The sequence below is a fragment of the Mesoplodon mirus genome (assembly GCF_964341445.2).
Source record: "Mesoplodon mirus genome assembly, chromosome: X".
In the NCBI taxonomy this organism is placed as follows: Eukaryota; Metazoa; Chordata; class Mammalia; order Artiodactyla; family Ziphiidae; genus Mesoplodon; species Mesoplodon mirus.
The window spans coordinates 4,554,656-4,581,346 of NC_138981.1; the positions used below are offsets into that span (position 1 = coordinate 4,554,656).

Here is a 26,691-nt window from a genome sequence, read left to right on the forward strand (position 1 = left end):
TGATAGTAGGGAGCACTCCACCCAACCATGACAAAATATTCATTCTTCTCAAGTTCACAAGGAGCATTCTCCAGGAAAGATGATAAGCTACGCCATAAAACAAGTCTCAGTAAATTCACAAAGGATCAGAATCATACCAAGTATCCCCCTGATCATTGATAGAGTAAAAGGAGAAATCAGTAACAGAAGGAAATTTGGGGAATTCCCAAATATGTGGCAGGTTAAACCACACACACCTCAATAGTCGGTGGCGAAAAGGAAAAATTACAAGGGAATCATGCGGTAGGTTGGGATGAAGGAAAATGCAAACACAACACGCCAAACAGTATGGGACACAACAAACGCAGTGCTTGGATGGAAGCTGATGGCTGTAAATGCCTGTGTCAAAAACGAATGGTCAGAGAGGAGAGGCATTGGTGGGTCTGAACACGAGGAAGTGGGCCCTGAGCCGAGGAACGCAGGCCGCCTCTAGCAGCTGGAAAAGGCAAAGTAACAGATTCTGCCCTGAAGCCTCCTGAAGGGACCAGTCCTTGATGTGATTAGCTCCTGAGACTGAGGTGGGGTTTCTGACCTCAGAGTACACGTGTGTTGTCTTAAGCCACTCGGTTTGTGGTCATGTAAGGCGGCAATAGAAAACTAACACAATACGAAACTCACCTGCCATCTGTTTTTCTTTTTTTCTCATTGGGTTTGTGTACAATGACTCTCAAACAGACCAAGCACAAGAACAGACCTTTCTTAATGGCTCATTCACAGGTGCCTTAACCACGGAAGGCCGAGGACAGCTGCAGAGTTTGTAGAACTACCGTGTGTGACAGCTTCCACTGTGTGTGAAGGTCACCCCCAGTTAGTAAGAACAGCATGGCCTCGGCCTTTGTGACCACTACATCATAATCACACACGTATAAGTCTTATTAACCACTGGGCTTTTTTTAATCCATGTCGTACTGACATATGATGACTTCCACTTAGTGAATAACTTAAATTCTTTTCAAATTTTAAAAGATAAATAAACATACAATCATAGGGTTCTAGGTGGATGTGCCTTTCCCATCTTCTAGAGAGCTAAACCCTCTTGAGAGTTAGTTTCCCCATGCCTCAGGCTTTATGGATTAATGCTAAATCCCTACATTCTCATGCCTTTTGAATAAGTGCAAACCAGAACGTGTCCTCCAAGAATGCAGAAAAAGTTTCCATCTAACTTCATCCTAGAGATCTAAGATTGATGAGAAAGAACATGGAGATTGCCAGGAGAGTGGATTTGGAAAAGGAAGAATGCAGGGAAGACTGACAGTGGGCATGAGTTCGTTCAGGTGTTGCCTTAGAATCCCATGTGTTGGGTGGGTATAGACATCAAACCCCTACTAGTTCAGGCATCATTTCTAACACTTCACCTTAAGCCCAGAGACGTGCAGTTGTAAGGATTTCCTTCCCCACGCAAATCAACAGCTTCCATTCCTTTTTTCAAGACCTTCCTTCAGCGGCTGCTCCTGCTTCTCCTGTACTTCTATCCTCCCTGTGGGTACGACGGGATCCAATACTGAATATATCACCAGTGGTGGGTGCATTAGTATGAAGGCCATGCCAAAAACAGTTTTAATTTAGCACAGTGCAAATCATTAAGGAATCTAGGAAATGCACTGAAATGAGAAGAGATCAAGAAGCACACAGTCCTCCTCCTTCAAAGACACACAAGCCACTGTGTCACCAGCATAATTCTTTAGCTGTTATGTATGTTTCCATTCACTTGTTTTTTGGTGTGGGTGGCGTGGAGGAATGTCAGACAACTCAACTGTAAAGAGATGACAGGGGTTAAGACTGGAGAAACTTATGCTATAATCCTGCTGGTACAGCCCTGAGCATCCACGCTCTACGTCCCGGGCCAGTCTGCCTGTGAAATCTGTAAAATATTGGTCTACATCACTTGATCTCTTCACAGTATCAAAAATCCTAAATTTCTGGGTGCATTAGTTTGCTCTGGCTCCAATAACAAAGCACCACACAGTGGGAGGCTTAAACAACAGAAATTTACTTTCTCACTGTCCTGCAGGCTGGAAGTCTGAGATCCAGGTGTCAGCAGGGCTGGTTCCTCCCGAGGCCTCTCTCCTGGGCAGAAGGTGGGGGGGTGTGTGTGTGGTGTGGTGTGGTGTGGTGTGGTGTGTGTGTGTGTGTGTGTGTGTGTGTGTGTGTCCTAATGTTCTCTTTTTGTAAGGACACCACCCATACTTGATTAGGACCCACCCTAATGACCTTATTTTACCTCATTACCTCTTTAAAGACCTTGACTCCAAATACAGCCCCATTCTGAGGTCCTGGGGTTCAAGGCTTCAAAATATGCGTTTTGGTGGGGACGCAATTTAGCCCACACACTGAGTTATAGATCTTCATCTACTTAGTGTGTCTTCCTATCAAAGGCAAGGGCAACCCATTAAAAGTACCCTTCTATGTCTTGTTTTTTCTAGGTTACTAAGAATGTAACCCAGAAATAAGGGTCAAAATTTCTTTTAAAGAACATCTGTTTAGGGCTTCCCTGGTGGCGCAGTGGTTGAGAGTTCGCCTGCCGATGCAGGGAACACGGGTTTGCGCCCCGGTCCGGGAGGATCCCACATGCCGCGGGGCGGCTGGGCCCGTGAGCCATGGCCGCTGAGCCTGTGTGTGCAGAGCCTGTGCTCCGCAACGGGAGAGGCCGCAACAGTGAGAGGCCCGTGTACCGCAAAAAAAAAAAAAAAAAAAAAAAAAAAGAACATCTGTTTAAAAGGTATACATTGGTTCACATAGCTCAGATGTCATTTAACGCTACCCAGGATTTCTGCAAAGACGAAAAAGCAGTAAGGTGTGCTTCCCCCTCCCGCGCAGAGTGTACCTTTGGTGACGTGGGAGCTTTCCTGAGCAAAGAAGGCAGAGCTCGGTCACCACAGGGAGAGCTCAACTGACCAAGCCTTCCAACTGCAGGGGCTCCGAGAGCTGAGCAGTGACAGTGCCCATCCTGTTCTCAAACAGAACTGGCTTTTAGTCCAGAGCTCCGAGGACCTGGGAAACAACAGCAGGTGAGAGAGGCTGCCTCTCTGGGGACAGGCAGAGGCTCCTCAGACACAGAATTAAGGCTGGCCCCTATTCATCTCCTGACTCGCGTGGGTATATGGCTTTACACGGTGTTACTCCAAGTCAGACAAAGGACACGAAAGAAATCCATCAGGCAGTCACGTATTATTTTCATGGCCCTCTCTGGGACTTGCATGGACCTGGGAAGTATACTGAAAGAATGAAAAATTCTTGTCAGGTTCAAAGATTATTGGATTTAGGTGGAAAGACATGTACATATGCCAAGAAACGGAAAATCTCATCAGCTGGGCGGGAAAAGGCTTTCTCTAATGGACAGGCACCTCTCGATCCCCAGAACATTCACAGAGATGTTTAAGGGAAGGCAGGGTACTGAAGCCGTGTTTGTGTGTTATCTATTACTTTATTACTTGTACCCTTAAATGGAATTTGGCCGACTGGGGCAACAATGCTGTAAATAAACTTTGAAATACACACTGGAATTACTCATTTTCACTAACAACTTAAGACTACATTATTGCAACTCTCTTGGAACAGTCAAGTGAACTTTGCGTTCATCATAAACTTCATTTACTAGGCTTAAAATGATCTCTGGCTATTCAGAAAGGTTCTGCGTGTTAATTCAGACGAGGGAAGTATCGAACAAGGAAATAAAACATACTAGCTTTATAAATGGAGCTTAACAAGCACAAAGGTGTTTCAGTTGATTAAAAAATGTGTAAACAGAGTCAAACACTGTCATGGCCTCTTAACAGTGATGACTAACGTCTACCAGATTTGTCAACAGAATAAGCAGAAATTAAGTGTTTAAGGGACAGCTAGGCTTTTTTAAAAACCCGGTGTACAGGAGCCAACTCAGCACACAAGCAGCCGCATCCGTAATATTAAGCACCCGTGATACGCGGCCCCCGTGTGTGTCAGTGACGCAAGAAGAGCGGAGGGTGTGAAAGGGCTGGAACCCCAGGGCACCGCAGGCGGAGAGGCGGGGCCCGGGGCAGAATGATGCTCCTGGCGCTCCCAGACTGGAGATTCCCATAATCAGGAGGAGGTGGGTGGGTACGCTGGGAAATAAGACAGCTCTATAGGTGCGGGATGGGTTTTGTGAACATGGGTCTGGGTATCTAGCTTCCATCTATGAGATCTGTATCTGGGGAAACACGTTCTGATTATCCGAGTACCGGACACTTAAGTTATTTTAGGCCCTTCTTTTACACGCTAGTGTCCACGCCAATCAGTAATGACGAGGACAAAGTTCAGGCAGCTGTCAGGTGAAAGAGCAGGGCCCACGGCGATCCCTGCCGGAGTAGCAGGAGTATGTGCGTGTCGGATCATTTTCCGATCCGGGACAACGGCCACACACCCGCAGCCGGCTCCCAGCCTGTAAGCCGCAGTCATCCACGCCACCAACAGTGCCTTTGTACGGCATCCCCTGCCTGCGAGGCTGGGCAATGGCTGGGAGGTGAGGCCTACGTCCCTGCGTCTGGCACGAGGCTCACCACGCCCCGTCCCCTTCCTGAGACCTCTGCTGCCACCTGTCAACGGGCAAGGAGCCTCTTCCCCAGGCCCTGCTCTCTCAGACGTACACACAGCGCCCTGCTAGCCTGGGATCCTCGCAGCCCTCCCTGCTGCCCCACCCAGCCGACTCCGACAGCCCTGCCCCAGGCTGGGGACGGACCCAGTCTCCCGGGAGGCACCCTGAACCTCAGCCCACTTCCTCTGTCCGGCTCCCAGCGAACTGGGTCAGCTCAGCAGATCGTGTCAAGGCAGCAGGACAGGAAATGTCTGCCCCCTGCAGCCCGCCTCCACGGCACCCCTGCGTGGCCTTGTATCCCTGCCCTGCACTGGTCTCGGTACCCGGCGTCTGGTGGGCCGGCTACGAAAGCCTGTGGGACTCAGGAAGCGAAGCAGGGCCCTGAACACCTCTCTCTCCTTGATGGCCTGGGTGGATCCATCCTGTAACGCTTTTCCGAAATCCCCTTTGAACGTAAAGCTTTATCCCCAGATAAACGCTCAACAGCCAGGCAGACGGACCTGGCTACAGGCTGGCAGCGTTAAGCCACATTAACTCCTTGGGCGGCTGGCCCAAACCACCCAGAAGCCAACTCGAAATGCTTTCACGAGGCTGCTCTCAGACTGGTTAAACAAGATGAGTGCCGAGATACGGCTCGAACTTCCAGAAAGGAACGCGTTCGTCGGGCTGCACCTGGCAGACCCAGAGATGATTTACATTGTTTGTGTTATGACCACACAGACGAGCGTGCACACACACACATAACTACATGGGAGGGGGCATCCGATGCGCGACAGGTAGAGTCGAGGGTTATTTTTATGGGCATGAAGGCCTTTTCTCTTGGGAAGTATTTAGGGACCAGCTTACACCCAGATTCCCCCAACAAGGGAACGTAGGACCATTCTGGGGATAAACTCCTGGGGAGCTGTATCCTCTCGTCAAAGCCTTCTTCACACACATACAACGGGCATGGAACATGGCTTGTAATCTCGCCAACACGAGCACCAAAATTCAACCGCTGCCACTGACGTTTCTGGAACTGACGGAACTGCCCGTGAGCACGCCTGAGTCTGGTGAATCACTGCCTCTTTTTCTCGAGCTGCGAGAGGAGGCGGGGGGCAACACCTGTCGGGCACTGCCTCTGAGGTTAAGTCGCTTGACCTCAGGAAGCCTCGCTTCCCTACCTGCAAAATGGGCAAAGCCGAGACGGCCAGCGTGGGGTGCCGTCGGCCTGCTGCCAGGGACACAGCCGAGGCGGGCAAGGTGAGCCCGGCGGCGCGGGGCTCGCGGTGAAGGCTCGTGGTAAATATTCACCGTTACCACAGAGGATGGAGACGGAGGGCCTGAAGAAAGGCGGCGGCAGCTGAAGGACACAAACGTGGCTCTGAATATTGAGGAATCAGTACTGGCATGTTGGGAGGGGAGGGGGGCGGGAGGACCGGAAGACAGGAAGGTCCCTGCCAGTCTCCAATGCGGGCGGCTCACGGGGCACGCAAGACGGCAGATGTGGCCAAGAGCTCTGGGCTCAGCTTGAAACCCGGGGCTTGGGTGCGACCTCTGGGTGGAATAGCCCGCGGGCACCGGGAAGTGTGGACGGAGGCCCGAGAGCAAGAGCGGTCACTGAGGCCGTGCGTCCACAAGAGATCTCCGAGAGACGGGGTCCACAGCCCAGTCCAGGGCCCCACACAGAGGCGGAGAGGAGGACAGACAGACAAGGAGAAGTGAAGCCACGTAGATAGATCCCCCAGGACGGAGCGGGGCAGTGGCCCATGACGCAGAAAGTTCTGGAAACATAAGAAAAGATGCCGAGTGGTCTGGCATCACGAAAGTCACTGCTCCCTTCGTGCAAATGACGTCCACGGGACGCAGGCGGAAGGCAGTTTGTGCGCAGGACACGGCAATGAGGGAGCAGAGGTTTTGTTTATTTTTTTTTAATTTATGGCTGCGTTGCGTCTTTGTTGCTGCACGTGGGCTTTCTCTAGTTGCGGTGATCAGGGGCTACTCTTCGCTGCAGTGCGTGGGCTTCTCATTGTGGTGGCTTCTCTCGTTGCGGAGCAGGGCTTTAGGCGTGTGGCTCAGTAGTTGTGGCTCGTGGGCTCAGTAGTTATGGCTCGCGGGCTCTAGAGCACAGGCTCAGTAGATGTGGCACATGGGCTTAGTTGCTCCACGGCATGTGGGATCTTCCCGGACCAGGGCTCGATCCTGAGTCCCCTGCACTGGCAGGCAGATTCTTAACCACTGTGCCACCAGGGAAGCCCGAGAGGTTTTGGTGAAATGACAGATGTAGCACACTTTATGCTGAGGTACAGAAGCATCAGAAGAAGAAGAAGAAGGAGGAGGAGGAGGAGCTGCTTACACCCAGAAGAGAAGGAAGCCTTTCCTCCCGGGAGGAAGGGAGGGCCAGGGCCGAGCCCGGGGGGCGGCACCAGTGATGGGAAGGACAAAAGGATGCCTGCAGCGTCCTGCAAACTCACCCCAAACTAGGGCACCGACGAAGAGGCCAGTGTTAAAGCACACCCTCAAATTCAGGACCCTGACTGTACTCCCAGCCCAACGAGCAGAAACGATATTGTAAATGTCAAGACAGATACACCACCCTTATTACTCAGTATTACAGGTGTGATTACATAAAGATATGAAGTTCACAGAAGGGCCATCTGCTCACTAAGTGAGGATGTTCCTTTACATGATCTAATAATAAATATTAATGGTATTAAGAAGGGCTGCATCATGTATCTGGATGATTAAATCTCTTTTGCAAAGTCACGTTAAACAGTGCCGTAAGGGCCTTGGGTCAGCTAGCACGTGATCTTGGATCTGACTGCTTTTATATCTTAATGAGATGCTGAAGTCCCAGAAGACGTCCCACACCATCTGTGATGTGCTGAAGGTGGGAGCGGGCAGGACCCTGGGGAGAACACCAGGGGATGGGGAATTTCACCGAGTCAGCAGGCAGAGCAAGTACCCCGGGGCGCAGTGAACCAAGCTTCATCCAAGCAGCACCTAACGTTTTCCGTCAGCCAAGGGGGTTGTGGGCAGTCTCCTCATCGCCCGTCTGAGATAAAACTAAAGCACTCGCCATCAGCTACCTGGCCTTTAAGGAAGGACTCCCACTGGCACCTGTACCAGTGAGGGCTGCCCGGCAACAGAGGCGTCTGGGAGTTCTGACACGACACCAGTGCTGCCCACACAGATACGTGATGAAACAACCAAGTAGGAGAGACCGGGCCTGATTTTCACTGGGCTCTCCAGCCAGCTCGCTGGGTTGTCCAAGCACATCTCAAAGTCGACTAGAATTCCACTCTGAAAAGCCAGTCACCTGAACCTACCACTTTAAAAGCTGATGTGTGGTCATCAAGATGTCGGTACCAAGGTCAAAATACACGGTGGCACAAGGCAGTAACTCAGCTGGTTTGAAGTCTGCCTTGATTATATGTAGTCATCATGCCAAAAAATAAATGTTGTCTATGCAACCAAAGGAAATGCTTTGTGGTAAGATAAATAAGGGAAATAAGAGATGCAGAGAGAAGACAGGAACGTACTAGGGGACCAACTGAAATTCATGACTATGTGTGGCCATAACAGAAATGCGAATAACATCTTGCTGGCACAAAACATTTCTTCAGTAACCAAGTGACTTTCCTTTTTTTAAAGCAAAAGCAGAAAGGTTTCCAAGCCACTGAAATTGAGATGAACAAGGGAAAGAGAACCCCATCTAGGTACGAACAGGTAGCCCCCAGGGCCCTCACGCCAGGGACTGCACCAGCCCAGGGAACATGGACAACATGCGGGCATCCCCGTTAACACCCATCTCATTACTTCACTCCAGCTCAAGCGCCAACCTCAGGTTTCCCTGGACCCTGGCAGCTGACAAGGAGTAAGGGATGAGAGCAGCCCCGGCCCGCAGCTGCAGACATCTGCTGAGAGCTGCAGGAGAATCAGTCACGGGGGCCCGGGGCTCAGCTGACGGGCTCCAGAGGGACGTGGCGGTCACCAGGTCTAATCAGCACACGGTGTGAGATGCAGGGATCGGTGTGGGTGGCTACTTTGGTAAGTCATTTAGGAAGCCTTTTTTTTTTTTTTTTTTGAGTGTGATCTCCTGACTAAATATCAGCTGCCATTTTAAGATTCCACCAAAAGAAAATTTGGTACATAAACGTCTTTACAAATCCTGGGGCCCAGGTCCAAACGCACTGTGAGAAAAAGACAAGGAAGTGGATAGAGAGGATGAGAACAGTGAAGGGGTCTCTTCTTTTCCAACTGTCTTCTGCTATCACATGACACCAGGGAATGCACTGACACCTAAATTCTCCAGGGAGCCGAAGGCTCTGGAACTGTTTATTTTACACTGTTCACGCGAATCTTGTAAAGATGTACGTTTTATATTCTTGTCTCTTTAAATAGAATCGACTAATGACTACTTCATAGTTTGGTTTTGTCTTTCAGGGGTTCGTGCTTCAGGCTTAATCCTCCCATTCCTTTTTTTTTTTTTTTTTTTTAACTTTTTTCAAATACATAGAAAAGTCGAAAGAAGCACAGAAAAGACCCATATAACCTACATCTGTAAGCAATAAACCTAAAAATTTGCAGATACTCTGCCATTTATTCCTTTATACCTCTGCATGCTTCTCCATCAAATAAAGACACTCTTCTACACAGCCATGACTAGCACCAGAACCGGCCAATCAGCAACGACTGAATGACATCATCTAATTAGCCACTGCACACTGCATTCTCCAACTGCCCCAAAACTGTCTTCTATAAGATCTCCTCCCACCCCAACCTAAGATCCGCTGCATTTGGTACTCAGGTCCCTTTAGCCTCCTGTAAACCAGAGCACCCCACCCCAGTCATTTCCCGTGACATCGGACACTTTCAACAGTCCACCCAGCGACCTTGCAGAATGCCCTGCATTCTGGATCGGGCCGGTCCGTTCCTCCGTCCCTCCAGACTAGAAAGGACACCTAGAAGTTCGACTGGACTCAGGTAAACTGCTGTGGCAGCACAGGGCAGCCAGCGGCTCCCCCGCTGACACGGCTGCGTGGGATGCGTCGTTTAAGCGGTGGCCCCCAGAACTGTCCATCACAGGCGTGTCCGCCTGTGCTGTGTGTCAGCACCCTGTCGGGGTGGCACTCTGGCACTGTCTGAACACCCTCGCCCCCAGTGAACCCAACGGTCCTGGTTTCCACCAGTGCCGCCTGTCTGAAGCATGGACAGTGAGGCCTGCAAGACGGCGACCTGACGAATTCAACCGTTCTTTCCATATTAACTGGCATTCTCCTGCTGCCCATGTCTCCCCTCTCTTTTCTTTTAAGGATCGTGACTCACAGATTGCTTTTTTAAAAACTTAGAGTCTTAAAATCCATCACAGTCATTATTCCTTTGATTTCCACTCACCCTGCCTTTCGCCAGTGGGACCCCCTGCCCTGGCTCTGGAAAGGTGCCCACGCTCATCTTGGGTTTCACAGGCACCAGTCTGGAACTGGCCTCTTCTCCCCAGAGTCTTGGTTCCTTTCCTTGGGTATGATATTTAGAAATCCAGAACTTAACTGCTTTTAAGCAGCCATGAATGCTGCTCCGGTGGCGTGGGGAAAACATATAAATGGTGGGGAACACAGAACCACACTTAACAAATATACGGCTCTGCTGGAAAGGTTTACGATTGACAAATATACGGCTCTGCTGGAAAGGTTTACGATTGACAAATATACGGCTCTGCTGGAAAGGTTTACGTGGCAAAAGTGGACGCGGTGCAGGCAACCGTATCTGCTTTGATGAACGTATGCTTTCTCATGAGTCTGATGGCAAAGGTGGGGATGCCCTTGGACCCCGTCCCCTAACACCGCTGGCAGAGATCAGGGCACGTGATCCAAGTCAGGCAGAGCTGCAGGGATGCAAGGGGGTCCATCTCACAGAGCCACCCTGGCTTCCTGAGGGTGAGCAGTGGCCGGGCGGCCCTCCACTTCCCCGCAAGCACCCCTGCCCGGCTTTCTGCCTCATGGTTCAGGCCTTCGGGACGCACAGGCATTACGTCACCGCCGATACCGGGTCCCTCAGGCTCCTGGCTTCTCACTGAAACATCCCATGCACTACCACGGAAGACAAGAGCTGTCTTGATACGACAAGACTTTACTCGAAGGAGGGCACTGACCACATGGAACATCTACCCCAAAAGGCCGTGAGTTGGTGCAGTACGTTCTTGGCAGAAACGGCTGAGGGAGGCCAAGTGAGGCACGGGCACGAGGTCTGGATCGGAGGGAATACGAGGGCTGGAGAACAAGCGAGGTGGCAGGAGGAGGAAACCAGCAGGCCAATCCGGAACACGGAACATCCTCTGAGAGAACCAGCCCGCGCTCTTCCAAGAGCCCCTCTCACGGCGAAAACACAGGCCATGCAGCTAGGGGATGGGGCGAGGTTTTCTCGTTCAAAACAGGCTAAAGGGACTTGACTACCGTCTGGAACCCAGTGTGGAAAACACCAGAGTACTATCCACCAGGCAGAGATCATCCTCACCCCCACACTTCAACACCATCGTTAATAACAAGTCTTTCTCTCTTTTTTTTTTTAACTACGACTCTCTGCGTGACCAAAACAAGCGCTTCTCTGCTTCAGAAAGCGTGTGTACTGCTCAGCCATCTGTCCTCCCGGTCTGGAATACCCACTGTCCTCCCATCTGCCCTCGAGAGCATAACCTCCCAGTGATTTCAGTGCAAGTGACTACCCCACCCCTTCTCCTGCCCTTGCCGCGCTGACCGCCAGCAGTTACTCAGAGATTCACGCGTGTGCTGTGTCCCAGCCGGACTCCAAGACCACTACGAAGAAGAGACTTGCTGTGAACCCCCTGCAGCCCCCGGCATAGTATATTCCGAACAGATAAGGAATGAGTGAACTCACTCCTCTAGAGCTGCGTCGTCCACCACGGTACCCACAAGTGGCTACTTCAATGAAGTAAAACTAAAAAAGGAAGAGTTCGTCAGCTGCCCTGGCAGCATTTCATGTGCCTGGGTGCCCGCTGTGGCTCCCGTCCAGGGCAGCTCAGATACAGAACATTCCCTCCACGGCAGGCAGTTCTACCGGGTGGACATGCTGGTCCAGAGAGCACAACGGTGCCCAGTTCTCGCCAAGGACACGATGATGGCAGCGGAGAAACGGAAGCCTGCTGCTTACTTTGGAACGCGTCTCCAAGGCCCCAGATAAGCTCAGGTGCGCAAGCTATGACCCTCTGCTCTCATGTCGCGTACAGACTGGACAGTGGGCAGACTGGGAGCCGAGCAGACTCTGCTTTGCCTCTGGATCCGGCCCTGATCTCTAGGCCTAGAGAGGCGAGTCAAGGGACATCAACTGGCCGGCCCAGTGCCGGGAGCCAGGCCGATGGAACTGCCCTCCAGGCAAGGGCGTGGGGCAGACCGTCCTCACCCCAGGTGTGCGCCCCTCTCTGCGCAGACACTAAGCTGCTGACCGCAGGCAGCAGAGCGAAGGATGTGTGCGAGCCGCACCTTGAAGGCAGGTGGGCACGTACCTGCCAGACACTCAGAACGCACGTTGAGGGGTGTTAGGATGGCCGTCCACCTCGGCAAAGCCAAAGGGGGAAGACATTTCTGGAGCAGAAATGCATGTGTGTCACAATTATTATGTTTTCAAGAAAATTCTCCTTAGACACCCCAAAGGCAACTTTAAACCACAGACCAGCATTGCCCCCCCCACTTTAACACAGTTCAATGAAGCTTTTAATATATGAAATGCCGGAATTATGAGTCGCCGGTGTTCACATACAGCTGACAGGGAGAGCTTTATCTTCTACTGTAAGCCACTCTGCTGTAACACTACTGCGCCTTCCAGCTACCGGCTAGGTATCCATCACTTTTCAAACATCTCAAACAAAGCTGTGAAGAGTCACCTGGGCACCTGCGTAATGAGTGCTTTTGGTGGACGTTCCTGGGGGGCATCATCTCCCTTGCTCTTTTACATTGCATTAAATCTCCATCTACCCCTGAAATAGGACACAGTGTAATGGATAAATTATAGTAGCTTTAAAAATGCAAGAAACAATAAAGGAACAGAATCAGAGAAGGCAGAGAATAATCAGAAAGACAAAAGTGACCAAAGAATCCCCCCCCCACAGCTTTCCAAGGAGAAGAAAGGAAAAATAGGTTCGAGAGAGGGGGAAAAAAAAAAGTCTGCACAGCTAAGATTCTAAATAAAAGCACATGACGAGGAGGACGAGGAAGCTAGGAGGAAGCTGGGAACGGGCACTCCACACCTGCACTGACAGAAACCTGCTGAATGTTTTAGTCGTGTTACCAGTTGGACCAAACTCCCGTTGACCTGCAGGATTTTGCAACTTTGATCTCACCTTCCTGTGAATCTAGAAATGGGAGCAGCTGTGGTGCATAAGAACCACTAACCGCGGGAACACGGGAAAGGCTGACGCGGCTCAGGTCTATTAGGAAGCACGGCCAACGGGACCTGAGTTTACCCACCTCGGTCCCCCCTCGAGTGCTTTCTTATTCCTGATGAATTTCCTGACATTCAACAGAGTCCATGGGTACCTTCGCCTGCCCCTACCAGCGTCTTACTCCAAATTGAGAAAGTACAAGTCAGGGCCCCCTTCTGCGTGGGCTCTGCTCGGCCACAAGGCCTCGGACCGGCCTCCGAATTTCCGCCACCTCCTGTGCAAATGTAGAAGGGACCTAAATGTCGCCTGGTAAGGTGACATCAAACACGAGCGTGTGCCCTTAGTTCTGGGGGTTGGGGGCAGGGCAGAGAGAAGGGGAACGTGCTGTAGCACAGGTGCCCTGACATCCGTGACGAGACCCCAAGGCACACAACAAGCCAGGGACGGAGTGAGGGTGTCTCCGGGAGCCTCAAAGGCAGACAGTAACCTCACACTGGCCATCCCGAACGAGCGTTTATTCTGCTCTACCTTCCTGAGACTCTCTGGGAACGTCTGGACTGAGTCACATTACAGGATAGGGACCCACGGACGCCGAAAACCTCATCATCTCCACTTTTAAACCTCGTATGTGTTACACAGGGTCAAATACAATGTACGAAGACTCATCTAGGGCGTGTGCTACAGCTGTACAGGGAGATCCTGTGTTTGTCATCAGCTTTGTGGAGGTCCCAGTGCCTACAGAAACCAGCGTAGGTGAGGTGAGCCAGAGGACGACGGGTGACAGCGGATTCCGAGCAGACTGGGCAGGGCTGCGAGCTGCTTCGGTCAACAATGGATCCCTGAGCCCCAGGAGCACCACCAAGGTCCCACCTCCACCCAGAGTTCACGCTGTACCCTGGGCCCCGGACGGAGAAACGGGCACTTCCACACGGTCTCAAGTGCTATGATTAATATTTGGCAAGCAGGAAGCTGAAGGAGCACAAACAGGTACAGGACAGGGGATCTATTCCTCTACGTGAAGGTGAAGTAGAAGCCAGGTGTCACCCATTAAAATCCTGCCATCTCTGTGTGTTTATGGAGACGTGGTCAATTATAATCGACACTGCAAAGAGTCGTATTTCCCCTCACAGATCTATCGTATTATTTTCTGCTTATTTTTTAAACATTTGAAAATAAGCTTTTTATTTTTCCTGGCTGATTCTTTAAGGATTTAATTACTGTAACAGACTCCTAGAAAGCATATTTTATGTATACCACATTTTACATATATCAGCATTCCTAATTCTGAATATTCTTAACATCCACCCTCCAACTGGCCCCGTTATCAACAGCAGGCATCAGTGAGTTGCTTCCTAAGGCTCTGTATCTGGGTTGTCCCATACAGTAGGCACTGGCCAAACGTGGCAAGTGAACCCATGAAATCTGGCTAGTTTGAGCTGAGATGCCCTGTGAGTGTAAGATACACACAAATTTCAAAGGCTAGGTAACAAAAAGGAACGTAAACTATCTCAACTATTTTTTTTTTTTACTAATCATGTGTTGAGTAACAATATTTTGGATGTGTCAGGATAGGAAAAATAGTACCATTCAAGTTCATTTCCTCTGTGTCTTTTTGCTTCTTTAATATTGCTATAACAAAATCTTACGTGGTGCTACTCCTATCAGATAGCAGGACTCTGGACCACCAACTTTCTTGTCTCTTAAAGAGAATGGTCCGGGCTTCCCTGGTGGCGCAGTGGCTGAGAGACCGCCTGCCGATGCAGGGAACACGGGTTCGTGCCCCGGTCCGGGAAGATTCCGCATGCCACGGAGCTGCTAGGCCCGTGAGCCATGGCCACTGAGCCTGCGTGTCCGGAGCCTGTGCTCCGCAACGGGAGAGGCCACAGCAGTGAGAAGCCCGCGTACCACAAAAAAAAAAAAAAAAAAAAAAAAAGAATAAGCCACGGTAGGGACTTCCCCGGTGGTTCAGTGGTTAAGAATCCGCCTTCCAATGCAGGGGACACGGGTTCGTGCCCCAGTCGGGAAGATCCCACATGCCACGGAGCGGCTGGGCCCGTGAGCCATGGCCGCTGAGCCTGCGCGACCGGAGCCTGTGCTCCGCAACGGGAGAGACCACAACAGTGAGAGGCCCGCGTACAGCAAAAAATAAAAAATAAAAAATCTTATCCTTGTTCATAAATAATCTCAGTCCCCTTGGTCTCTGTCTCTAAATGGCATTTGAGGGTCGAAATTACTACCTAGCTCACAGCTAATTGTTACCTCTGTCAACAAAAACAGATTCCAAAAATTGAAAGGAAAACAGCATCAAACATTTCAAAAGCACTAGAAAGTAACCCTGGGTTTCTGGTCAACATTTCTGCAAATATCTCCACTAACTTCCTCATTCTCCTCCGGTTAAACAAGTTTCCCCACGCAACTCTTTATTTTCAATTGCACTTCCCTGAGAATACAAGGGTTGGGGCTACATTAACAAACAGAACTTACTAGGGAAATAGATTTACAATTCTGAAAAGCAGGCCCACCTAAAAACACCTCACAATAAACTGAGGATACATTGTTATGCAAACAACAGACAACTGAAGTCAGGTGCTTAAGAATTAGAACAGGTATAATCAAGTAGATTAAATGAGGTAAAGGAGCACATTCTGGAAAGTGGTGTTTTATACCAGACATTTTGTTAAAAAAAAAAAAAAAAAGAATAAGCAAAGGTGCCTTTCTGATAAAGTTCTGCAAGGCCTTACCGCCTCAAAGAGTCAGGGTGAAATGAGGTAAAGGGCAGAGAACGAAGCGGGAAAGAAGAGCCAGCTCTTATCTTCCCAAAGGCCACTAATTCTTGTTTCTCTGACCAGTTCAGAGGATTGGGTAACAGTACCAGACCAATGCCTGATAAACTTTAAACGTGCCTGAACTAGCCAAGAGGAGACCCTGGTTGATAACTACCCCTGCAGGCACCACCACGTAAGTCACATTCATGGCTCCGGGGAACAGGTATGTGTGCACCTTGAGTGGGGATGAAGCATCAAGCTCATTGAGAAGTCTAATCAATTGAATTTTAATGGGACACCTCAGTTTGTATTAAAATTCATAAGACTCGCTAAACATGTTCTCTGGACTTTTCATTACAGGATAAGGAATTTATCTGACAATTTTACTTGACCACCTGAGCAGGAAAACTCACGTCTACAAACTCTTACTTACGAATCCCGGATGCTTTTTGAAATTGAGTCATTTCAGATTTAATAGCTGCATACACTGTTCTACCTCTATGGGAATTTATTTTCGCCCTTAGGAATTCATTCGTTTATATCTCTGGGTCCATACAAATAAGACTGTTTTTTGTGTGCCTTTAAAAAAATCAGTGCCATTACTACTGAACCAGTGAGCCAAATGATCATGGGGGCAAGGTCACACTCCCCCTGTAAAATGCGCACGATATCACTTACATTTAGAATCAGATCGATCTGGAGTCATTTCTCAGTTCTGTCCCTTATTAGCTGTGTGACCTTGGGCAAGTAACTTTCCCTCTCTGAGTGGTGCCGATTTTGTTTTTAATTAGTCAGTGCAAACATCTCCTCCCACCTTGCAGGATTTTATGAGAGGCAGCACTGATGTATGCACACCTCCACCAGGTTAGTAGCCTACGTAAAGCATGCAGACATTTTTCAAGTCCTAGGAAGCCCTCCGGAGACAATGAGGTCAGAACGCGTTTCCTAACCCCGTAACACCGCGTAGTGTCATGAAACATACGCCCAAGCTGTAGGGTAGAGCTCACAGCAGTTCTCTGTTGAGTTATAAATGCAGCGTTTTCTACGAATGCTACTTGAATTCGCCTCGGTGGGTAAGTTCATGCCTATCACCATCGACTACGGGGCTGTTCGGCGCACACAGGATTGTTAACCGCTCAAAGCCACAGCACGGGTGTGCACCTCCAACTCTCCGGCACTTGGGTGAAAATGTAGATTCTGATTGGGCAGCTGTGGGGTGGGGACCCGGGCTCTGCACTGCAAAACTGCTGCTCCCCGGTGATGTCCCTGCTGGGAGTCACTCGGACCAGCCAGACCGCTGAGCACGGCTCCTCCGCCGCCTCCGCGCTACAGATACTTGGGTCTGGAGCAGTCGCGGTGGCGTGGAGCGGTCCTGTGCACCGCGAGAGGGTCCGCCGCATCCCAGCCGCTACCCTCTGGACGCCAGTAAACTCCCACCCTCCAGCTAGGCCACCCCAAACGCCTCCAGACGTCGGCAGAGGCCCCCAAATCGGCGGGTGGAGGACCCTGCCCTGCAGGATGCTACGAGCAAGGTGCGTGCACCTCGGAGCAAGCCGGCAGGGATCCTGGAGGCCGGGGTGCAGACGGGGAAATGGAGGCCCGGCTGCGCGCGCAGCGCCCGCGGCCCCCGAGGCCCGACGCCAACCTCCCGCCCGCGCGGTGGTCCCCGAGCACCGCGCCCTCACGCACCGCCCCCCACGCACTCCGTCCCCACGCGCCGCGCGGCCGCCGGAAGTAAGTGCCCCGGGCGCCGTCGACGCCTCAGCCACGAGCGCGGCCGGCCTGACGTGGGCCCTGCACCCCCGCCGCCCGCCAACCCGGGGGCCCCGCACACCGTCCCGCCGCGGCCCCCTCCCCTGAGAGCCTGTGCCCCCCGCCCACGCCCTCCCCGGACAGCCCTCGCGGAGGCGGCCGCAGGCTACCCACCCAGAAGGAGGCCGTCCAGGTCAAAAAGCAGGTGGGTGACGGGACGCAGCGGGGGAAAGGGCGCCGCCATTGTGCCGCCGTCTCGGCCGAGTGGGGGGTGGGGAAGAGGCGCGCGCACGCGCGCTCCGGGCCTCCCCGCGCGCCCCGAGCCGTGCTGCGCACGCGCCGCCCCCGGCCTCCTCGCGCACGCGCCCCGGGACGCTCTCGCGCACGCGCGCTCCGTGAAGCCCCGTGCTCCCCGAGCCGCTCTGCGCGCGCGCGCCTCAAGCGTCCTCGCGCGGTTCCTCAAAAATCGCGCGCCCTGCGCCTCCGCGGCTCGCCGGCGTCTGGCCTCCTTCCGAGGGTCCTGGAATGCGCGACCGGAGCCGCTCCCGCGCACTGTGGGCCGCGCCGGCATGTCCTGCGCACGCGCGCCGAGAACAGTCACCCCAGCCGTCGCCGCGGGGCTAAGAAGCGGCACGCGCGGGCGCGACAGGTTTGCCCGCATCCACCACCACCCCCACGCCCGCTCACTTCACACCCGTAAACGGGCTGGGACGCTGAGTCAAGGGGCGGAGCAGAGCCGAGTTCCTAATCTAGGTGCCAATGCCTGGCTCGAATTTGGAAAAGGCATGAGGAAGGAGGGAGGGCGTGGAGGGACGACGGCGCATGGGGTTGACGGAAGGAGTGCATAGATGCTCAGGTTGGCATCCTTGACAGCCACCAAGTAAATGGGTAGCTAGGTGGCCTTAGTTACGGGGACCCCGGTGGCTTCGTCCCGGCCCGGAGCGCCCGTCTCTGGACGCCGGGCAGGTTTCCGTGTCAGTCTTACCCGCCCGGCTTCCTGCGTGCCTCGTAAGGCGCATGCGCAGTGGCGCGCGGGTCTGCATCCTTTCCGCCTGTATCCCCCGAGCGTCCCTGGCTGGTCGACGCAGCCCCCCCGCCGAAATTTGATAGGAAAGGGCCGAAATAATAAGCCGTTTTAAAATGCCTGGCCTTTTTTCCTTTATGTCTCATCTGTCTTTGATTGCTCTGAGTTTTCTTTTTTCCCCCCAAACTTTCTGAAGGCAACCTGAAAAGCATTCTTTTTTTCGACCAGTCTCAGGAATACTTTCCCCCACCCCGTTTCTATTGTGTTAGTTGGCATTGCATATGCATGTTTAAGCATAAAGATAGGATCTTTCAAGAAGCAGAAATAAGAAAGTTTCATAGACTTTAAAATCTGAGCATTCAAGAGGCAGAAATAAGAAAGTTTAAGAGACTTTAAAATCTGAGCGTTGTGTTTCTGGTGAAGTGCGTAAACTGCACTTGGAGGCACCTGAGTTCAGCAAATGTATCAACAATAAGCAGTAAGCGTCTGTGCCTTCGTCTCCTCGTGTGTAAAACGGGTGTTAAATGACGCAAGGCAGGTCAAGCTGTTGGAACTGGCCAATAGTATATGCTCAATTCATGTATGTCTTTTTAGAGCTGTCGCTGTTAGACACATTCCCTGTTTTTACTCCAATCATGATTCCCCATTGAGGACCCTGGACCTCAGAGAAGGCAGTTCATCAACCAGTTAGTGGAGGGGCTGTGACCCAAGTGTGCTAGGCTCCTGTATCAAAGCACCACAGACCGGGTAGTCTCAACAACAGGAAGGTATTGCCTCAAGCCACAAGTCCAAGATCAGGGGGTCAGCAGGGTTAACGCTTTTTGAGGAAAGGATTGGTTCCAGGCCTCTCTGCTTGGCTTGTACACAGCGGCCTTATTCCTCTATCTCATCATATTGTGTTTTCTCTATGCATCTATTTCTGTGTCTAAATCTCCCCTTTTTATAAGGACATGAGTCATATAGCATTGCCACCCAGACCCATGACTACATTCTAAGTTCATTACATATGTCAAGACCCTGTCTTCAAGTAAGGGCACACTCTGAGGTACTATGGGTTAGGACTCCTACACTATTTTTTTTTTTGAGGGGGACACCATTCAACCTGCAGAAGATTGATTCCACAAATATCGGGCGCATACTGTGTGTCCATGCTCACCTGCTGGAACCTTTAGAATTCTTGCTCTCAGTTTCTCTCCATTCTTGGAAACAAATGGACACACAAAGGAGAGAGTTCTTTGTCTCTCCCATGGTAACAATGTTGCATCTGTTCATTGCTTAGATAAAAGGAGCATTTTTATTTATTTATTTCGTGCAGTTTTTTTTTTCTGACAAATTGATTAAGATATAATTCACATACCATACAAATCAGCCGTGTAAAAGTGTACATTTTAATGACTTTTAATACAGTCACAGAGGTGTGCATCCTTCCCCATAATATGTCAATGCTACTCTCTCACTCCATCCCAGCTTCCCCTTCCACTGCCCCACGCTCTCAAGTCTGCTTTCTACGTCTGCGTCTTTATTCCTGCCCTGCCACTAGATTCATCAGTACCGCTTTTTAAAATCGCATATATATGCATATATATGCATTAGGATACAATATTTGTTCTCCTCTTTCTGACTTACTTCACTCTGTATGACAGACTCTAGGTCCATCCACGTCTCTACAAATAACTCAATTTCGTTTCTCTTTATGGCTGAGTAATATTCCATTGTATACATGTGCCACATCTTCTTCTTTTTTGTTTTTTTCACATCTTCTTTATCCGTTCATCTGTCGATGGACACTTAGGTTGCTTCCGTGTCCTGGCTATTGTTAATAGTGCTGCAATGAACATTGGGGTGCATGTGTCTTTTTGAGTTATGGTTTTCTTAGGGTATATGCCCAGGAGTGGGATTGCTGGATCATATGGTAACTCTGAGACTGTCCTCAATTCTTTTCATTCTTTTTTCTTTATTCGGCTCCCTGGCAGTTATTTCCACCATTTTATCTTCCAGCTCTCTTATCTGTTCTTCTGCCTCAGTTATTCTGCTATTGATTCCTTCTAGAGTATTTTTAATTTCAGTTTTTTGTTGTTCATCACTGTTTGTCTGCTCTTTAGTTCTTCTAGATCCTTGTTAAAAGTTTCTTGTATTTTTTCCATTCTGTTTCCGAGATTTGGGATCATCTTTACTATCATTATTCCGAATTCTTTTTCAGGTAGGTTGCTTATTTTGTCTTCATTTATTTGGTCTTGTAGGTTTTGACCTTACTCCTTCGCCTGTAACATATTCTTTTGTAGTTTCGTTTTTGTTTTTTGGTTTTTTTTGATGTGTGGGGCTGTATTCCTCTCTTACTGGTTGTTTGGTCTGAGGCATCCAGCACTGGAGTTTGCAGGCAGTTGGATAGAGCCGGGTCATGGTGCCGAGATGAGGACATCCAGGAGGCCTCACTCTGATTGATATTCCCTGGGGTGTACGGTTCTTTATTAGTCCAGTGGTTTTGACTTGGAGCTCCCACCACAGGAGCTCAGGCCCAACCTCCATCCTGGGAACCAAGATCCCGCAAGCTGCACAGTGTCACACACACACACACAAAAAAAGAGTAAAAAGAAAAAAAGGAGTAGTACAATAACAAAGAATAAAATACAAAATAAAATTAGAAAGATAAAAAATATATTAGGGGCTTCCCTGGTGGCGCAGTGGTTGAGAGTCCGCCTGCCGATCCAGCGGACATGGGTTCGTGCCCCGGTCCGGGAGGATCCCGCGTGCCGCGGAGCGGCTGGGCCTGTGAGCCATGGCCGCTGGGCCTGTGCGTCCGGAGCCTGTGCTCTGCAACGGGAGAGGCCACAGCGATGAGAGGGCCGCATACCGCAAAAAAAAAAAAAAAATATATATATATATATATATATATATATATTAGGAAAAATCAAAATATAATTGAAACATTTGCAACAGTATAAAACAAAACCTCAACAGAAAAAAGAAAAAAAAAAACGGGGGGGCGGTGAGGGGGGACAAGCCAAAAGGAGCAGAACAATAACAAAGTATAAAGAATAAAATAAGGGCCTCCCTGGTGGCGCAGTGGTTGAGAGTCCGCCTGCCGATGCAGGGGATACGGGTTCGTGCCCCGGTCTGGGAGGATCCCATATGCCGCGGAGCGGCTGGGCCCGTGAGCCATGGCCGCTGGGCCTGCGCGTCCGGAGCCTGTGCTCCGCAACGGGAGAGGCCACAACAGTGAGAGGCCCGCATACCGCAAAAAAAAAAAAAATAAAAAAAAAATAAAATAAAATTATAAAAATAAAAGATTTTGGACTTCTCTGGTGGTGCAGTGGTTAAGAATCCGCCTGCCAATGCAGGGGACACAGGTTCAAGCCCTGGTCCGGGAAGATCCCACATGCCGTGGAGCAACTAAGCCCGTGTGTGACAACTGCTGAGCCTGCGCTCTAGAGCCCGCGAGCCACAACTACTGAGCCCATGTGCCACAACGACTGAAGCCCACGCACCTAGAACCCATGCTCCGCAACAAGAGACGGCGCAGCAATGAAAAGCCCGTGCACTGCAACGAAGAGTTAGCCCCCACTCACCACAACTAGAGAAAGGCCGCACACAGCAACGAAGACCCAGCGCAGCCCAAACAAAATTAATTAATTAATTAATTAAAAAAAATTTTTTTAAAGAAAAAAGATTTATAAGAAAAAATAAAGATATAAATGAATCAACAACAGTGAATCAACAAAGTAAAACAGAACCCCAATCTAAAAGAGGAAAAAAGCAAAAAAAAAACCCCAAAAGCCTTGTCTATGGGGGCGGAGTTGAGGCGGGGGTGGAACTTAGGCAGGGGTGGGGTTCAGGGTGGGGCGGGGCCTCTGCTCAGGACCTGCGTGGAAGGGGAGAGGCAGCCCGTGGAAAGGACGGCCTCTGGAGTGGAGTGGGTCGGGCCCTGGGTGGGTGTGTGTGGGTGGGGTTTAGGTCCAGCACGTTGGAGGGGGTCTCGGAGGGGGGGGTCTCCGAGTGTAGAGGTGGGGCCCTGGGTGGGGTGCAGGGGCGGGGCTTGGGCTCTGAGTGGCAGGAGGGAGGCTCCCAGGGCAGAGGATTAGGCCCAGTAACCCACAGGCTTCCCGGTGCCTAAGTGGACAGGGACAGTGCTGGCTGCATTCCCTTCCGTTCCTCCGCGCCCCACCCTCCCCCAGGGTCTCCCCCATCCCCGCTGGACCCCTAACCACAGGTGGGTCCCGCTGGGTGTAGGAACTCCTCCCCTCCCCCAGCCGCCCCTCAGGGGGGTGCTGGTCCCTGAGGTCCAGCCTTTACTTGTGCTCCCCCTTCCCTCCCTCCCTCTCCCTCAGGACCCTCGTGGCTGGAGGGGGCCTCGGTGGGCAGATGATCAGGCCCGGGATCTCAGCAGGTCCCTGGGGGCCCAAGTGGGCAGAGGAAACCTGGCCACGCTCCCTTCTGACCCTCTCCTCCCAGTGGTTCCCCAATTTCCCCCTTCGGGCAAGGGATCCCTTCCCCTCCCCCAGCCGCCCCTCAGGGCACCAGTCCCCTCTCACCTTCACTTCTCTTCCCCCCTCCCTTCTCCTCACCCCCCACGTCCTACCCGGTCGCTGGGGGTTCCTGCCGTCCCCTTAGGTGTCCGTGGTCCCCTACCGGTACCTGGTAGGTGCCCTAGTTGCGCGGAGACGCGAATTCTGCGTCCTCCTAGTCCAGTCCGCCATCGTGACTCCGCCCCCCAAAAGGAATATTTTTAAAAGGGAAAAAAAAAAACCTCCAACGCCAGGGTGAAGGATTGGAAACAGCAGGGATAATGCAGGAGATCTCCATGTTAGGAAAAGTTGGCTCCTTAGAAGGAGCTTAGGGAGTTGCCTGGGTTTTGAAGCTTCCTAAAGATTTGCTGCAAAAATAAGCAAAGACATAGATACAGGTGATGAAGGCATCAGACGTCCTGGTACAGAGATCCTTGGAGAGCGTCCCCCTTGCCCTGGTGCCGTGGCTGCAACACTGGGCATGTCTGGGTGGACAATCCAGTTTGTTCACTTCCAGGAACCAAGGTGCTTTCAGTGGGTTCCCCCTTCACAGCGGCTAAGCTGACAAAATCTCATGGCAGTTGTAGAAGAGATGCATTGGGGAACTTCTCCCACAAGGCGTGAAAACATGGCTCAGATAATATTTTTTGTGGTATTATTTTCCACACTTCAGAAACACCTCTTGTACACAATGGAAGATGCCTTTCTCTTCAAAACAACAACAACAAGAAAACTGAGTAATGCTTCATTGTCACAAGGTAGATCGAAAAAAAATGAAAATGTGTTCTATTAAAGTCGTTTCTACACAGGTCACTAGGTCCTGTTTAGCTTTTCATAATTCTCCTAACAGTCAGAGATGGATACACACAGAACTTCTATGAAGAGGGAGGATGGCTTTCTTTCCATGAATTACATTTTATTTTTGCAAAATTGTCTTTTCCCTGTGGCACGATAGCTTACTTTTCCTGACAACTTTAAAGTGCAACACAGACAATCCAGGAAACTGTAATACGATGGTGTCGAAAGCTCATGTCTGATGGCACAGATAAAAAGACAATCCTTTCCCACACAATGTATAAACTTACACATGCCATTTATTGTAAAAGAAAACACATATATACATATACGTATATATGCCACTCTCTGTACAGTCCAAACTTATTTCAGCTTCCTTATTTTGCTGTCTTGGTTCTTCCGTCTATGTGTTTGCTTTGTGTGCTGTATTTGGAAAGCTGCTTACAGCCCAAGTTATCTTTGGAAGCAGTCCCAGGCCTGCAGTTTGCTCTCAACAGCCCTGATTTCCTTCCCTAGCTCCGTGTACCCTGGTCCTAGGATGTGTGAAATTCACGGCTGATGCCTGTCCTGCAGGTTACACTTGGAAAGCCCCACAGCACCTGAGCTGAGTCTCAAAGGGCTGTGTTGATTCAGGACCCGAGGAACATTTGGGGCTGCTGGTGGCAGGACCAGTGGGGCTTTGCGGTGAGCTTGGAGGTGCCAGGACGCTTTCTCCAGTTGCAAGGGTTCCATGCTCAACTTTCCTTGACCTGGAGCACTCACATGGGAGCAGCTTGAAATTTTAAGGTACAGGGGTTGGAGGAAAGACATCAAAGTACTGGTGTCTTGAGTGAAACTTTGACACTCTTTATATATCCATACAATGGCATATCTGTTATATATATATATATATAATATATATTTTAGATATATATATATTTACTTGTATTCCCTATGTATGGATGGATATAAATATACATAAAGTATATCCATCCCTACATAAGGTATATGCATATATAAAGTGTAAATATACATAAACATATATATTCTTTCTATTTAATAAGATCAAACTCTAAACAGCACACAATAATAAAAACTCAAGCCCTCATGACCTCTTAGGTAAGTGCTAAGGGTAGTTGTCTGTCAGTTTCAGAGACTTGTCAATTCCTTGTTGTTGGTGAGAGACACTTAACTGAGAAATTGTGGTAGTCAGCATGGGCTGCTCTAACAAGGTATGGACCGGGCTGCTTCAACAACAGACGTTTAGTTCTCACTGTTCTGGAAGCTGGAAGTCCGAGATCAGGGTACCGGCAGACTTCAGTTCCTGAGGAAAGACTGTTTCTGGGTTCTTGGATGACTGCCTTTTCTCTGTGTCCTCAGATGGGATAGGAAGGTGGGGGTGGACGTCTGGTGCCTATTCTTATAAGTAGGTTATTCTTACTGTGGGGGCTCCACCGCCAGGACCTCATCTGAACCTAATTACTTCCCTGTGAGTTATAAGAAATACATATTTGGTCTTTGTTCCGTTTCAGGCAGCTCCTGAAACCTTTGGAATTTCCTAAGTGAGGAAAGAGTTCAAGATGTCTTTTGTTATGTGAATGAGGTGACTTTTGCAAAGCCCCTAATTGTGAGGACGTGTTGCCAGGGGAACCAGTTGTCTGATGAGAGGGTTGGAAGGTTCAGTTTCTGATTAGAGGGTTGGAAGGTTCAGATTCACCCCCAACTCTGAGGAGGGGAGAGGGGCTGGAGGTTGAATCGATCATACATGGCCAATGATATAATCAATATGCCCAGGTAATGAAGCCTCCATAAAAACCCTGGGTTTGGAGCTTCTGGCTGGGTGAACCCATGGAGGTGCTGGGAGGGTTATGCCCTAAAGAGGGCGTGGAAGCCCCGTGCCCCTTCCCCATACCTGCCCTGTGCATCTCTCCCAACTGGCTGTTCCGGAGTCATGTCCTTTTATAAGAAAGCAGTAAACAGTAAAGTAAGCTGTTTCCCTGAGTTCTGAGAGCCACTGCAGCAAGTTAATCAAACCTGAGGAGCGGGTTCTAGGAACCTCTGATCTAAAACTGGTTGGTCACATGCACAGGTGACAACCTGGACTTTTGATGGATGTCTTAAGGCGGGTGGGCAGGGGGAGGTGTTCAGTGGAGGGGGGTGACTTTGTGGGATGGAGCCCTTACCCTGTGGGATCTGAAGCTATCTCCGGGTAGATAGGTCAGAGTTGAGCTGAACTGTAGGACACCCCACTGGTGCTGGAGAATTGCTTCCTGGGGTCGGAAAACTCTGGAATTGGAATTGATATCAGAAGTAAACTCCCGTGGCCCTAATGTATAGCACAGGGAACTATATTCAGTCTCCTCTGGTAAACCATAATGGAAAAGAATATGAAAAAGAATGTATAGTTATATAACTGAGTCACTTTGCTGTACAGCAGAAATTAACACAGCATTGTCAACCAACTATACTTCAATTAAAAATAAATTTGAAAAAAAAAAAAAGAAGTAAACTCCCAAAGATCCGACCTCCACATACCATCTCATTGGGGATTAGGGCTTCAAGCTATGAATTTTAGGGGGACACAAACATTCCGTCCATCATAGAATATTATCTTTTATTTTGTTATTTAAAAAACTGATAACCCGGGTCTTTTACTTACTTCTATCCTACGTCGAGTGACCAGGCTGTCCTGGCGTGCCTACAACTTTACCACTTTCGCGCTGAAAGCCCTGCATCACAGGAACCTTTCCGCCACAGGCTCATGGGGACCCTTTGCCGGCCTTCCTCAGCTGTCACCCGTGGTGAGGTGCAGTTAGACTATGATCGAGCCCAGGGCCTCAATAAGGTAGAGAAAGGGTGGCAGGCGTGAGCCCGCCTCTCCTGGCATTTAAAGCAAGGCGAGTTTGTGG

General features: G+C 50.3%; 2 protein-coding genes across 9 annotated transcripts in view; one reads left to right on the plus strand and one right to left on the minus strand.

Moving 5' to 3' along the window:
• PUDP (pseudouridine 5'-phosphatase) overlaps positions 1-18,104 on the minus strand; it is a 132,264-nt gene extending 114,160 nt beyond the window's left edge. Inside the window, exon 1 of one of the 2 annotated variants that reach the window (XM_082609706.1) lies at positions 17,657-18,104. In XM_082609706.1, the coding sequence (XP_082465832.1) occupies positions 17,657-18,053 (397 nt within the window). In that variant the 5' untranslated portion in view covers positions 18,054-18,104. The remainder of the gene's footprint in view (positions 1-17,656) is intronic. The other variant, XM_082609705.1, reaches the window with a different exon arrangement.
• STS (steroid sulfatase) overlaps positions 15,562-26,691 on the plus strand; it is a 174,559-nt gene continuing 163,429 nt past the window's right edge. For 4 of the 7 annotated variants that reach the window (XM_082609703.1, XM_082609701.1, XM_082609697.1 and 1 more), the window contains exon 1: positions 17,309-17,687. Coding sequence is in view for 1 of the 7 variants with exons in the window: in XM_082609696.1 (XP_082465822.1) it covers positions 16,991-17,262 (272 nt within the window). In the remaining 6 variants the exon portion in view is untranslated. Of the gene's footprint in view, positions 15,734-15,814; positions 17,263-17,308; positions 17,688-18,053; positions 18,132-26,691 lie in introns of those variants that run through there. The other 3 variants (XM_082609696.1, XM_082609698.1, XM_082609699.1) reach the window with 3 other exon arrangements.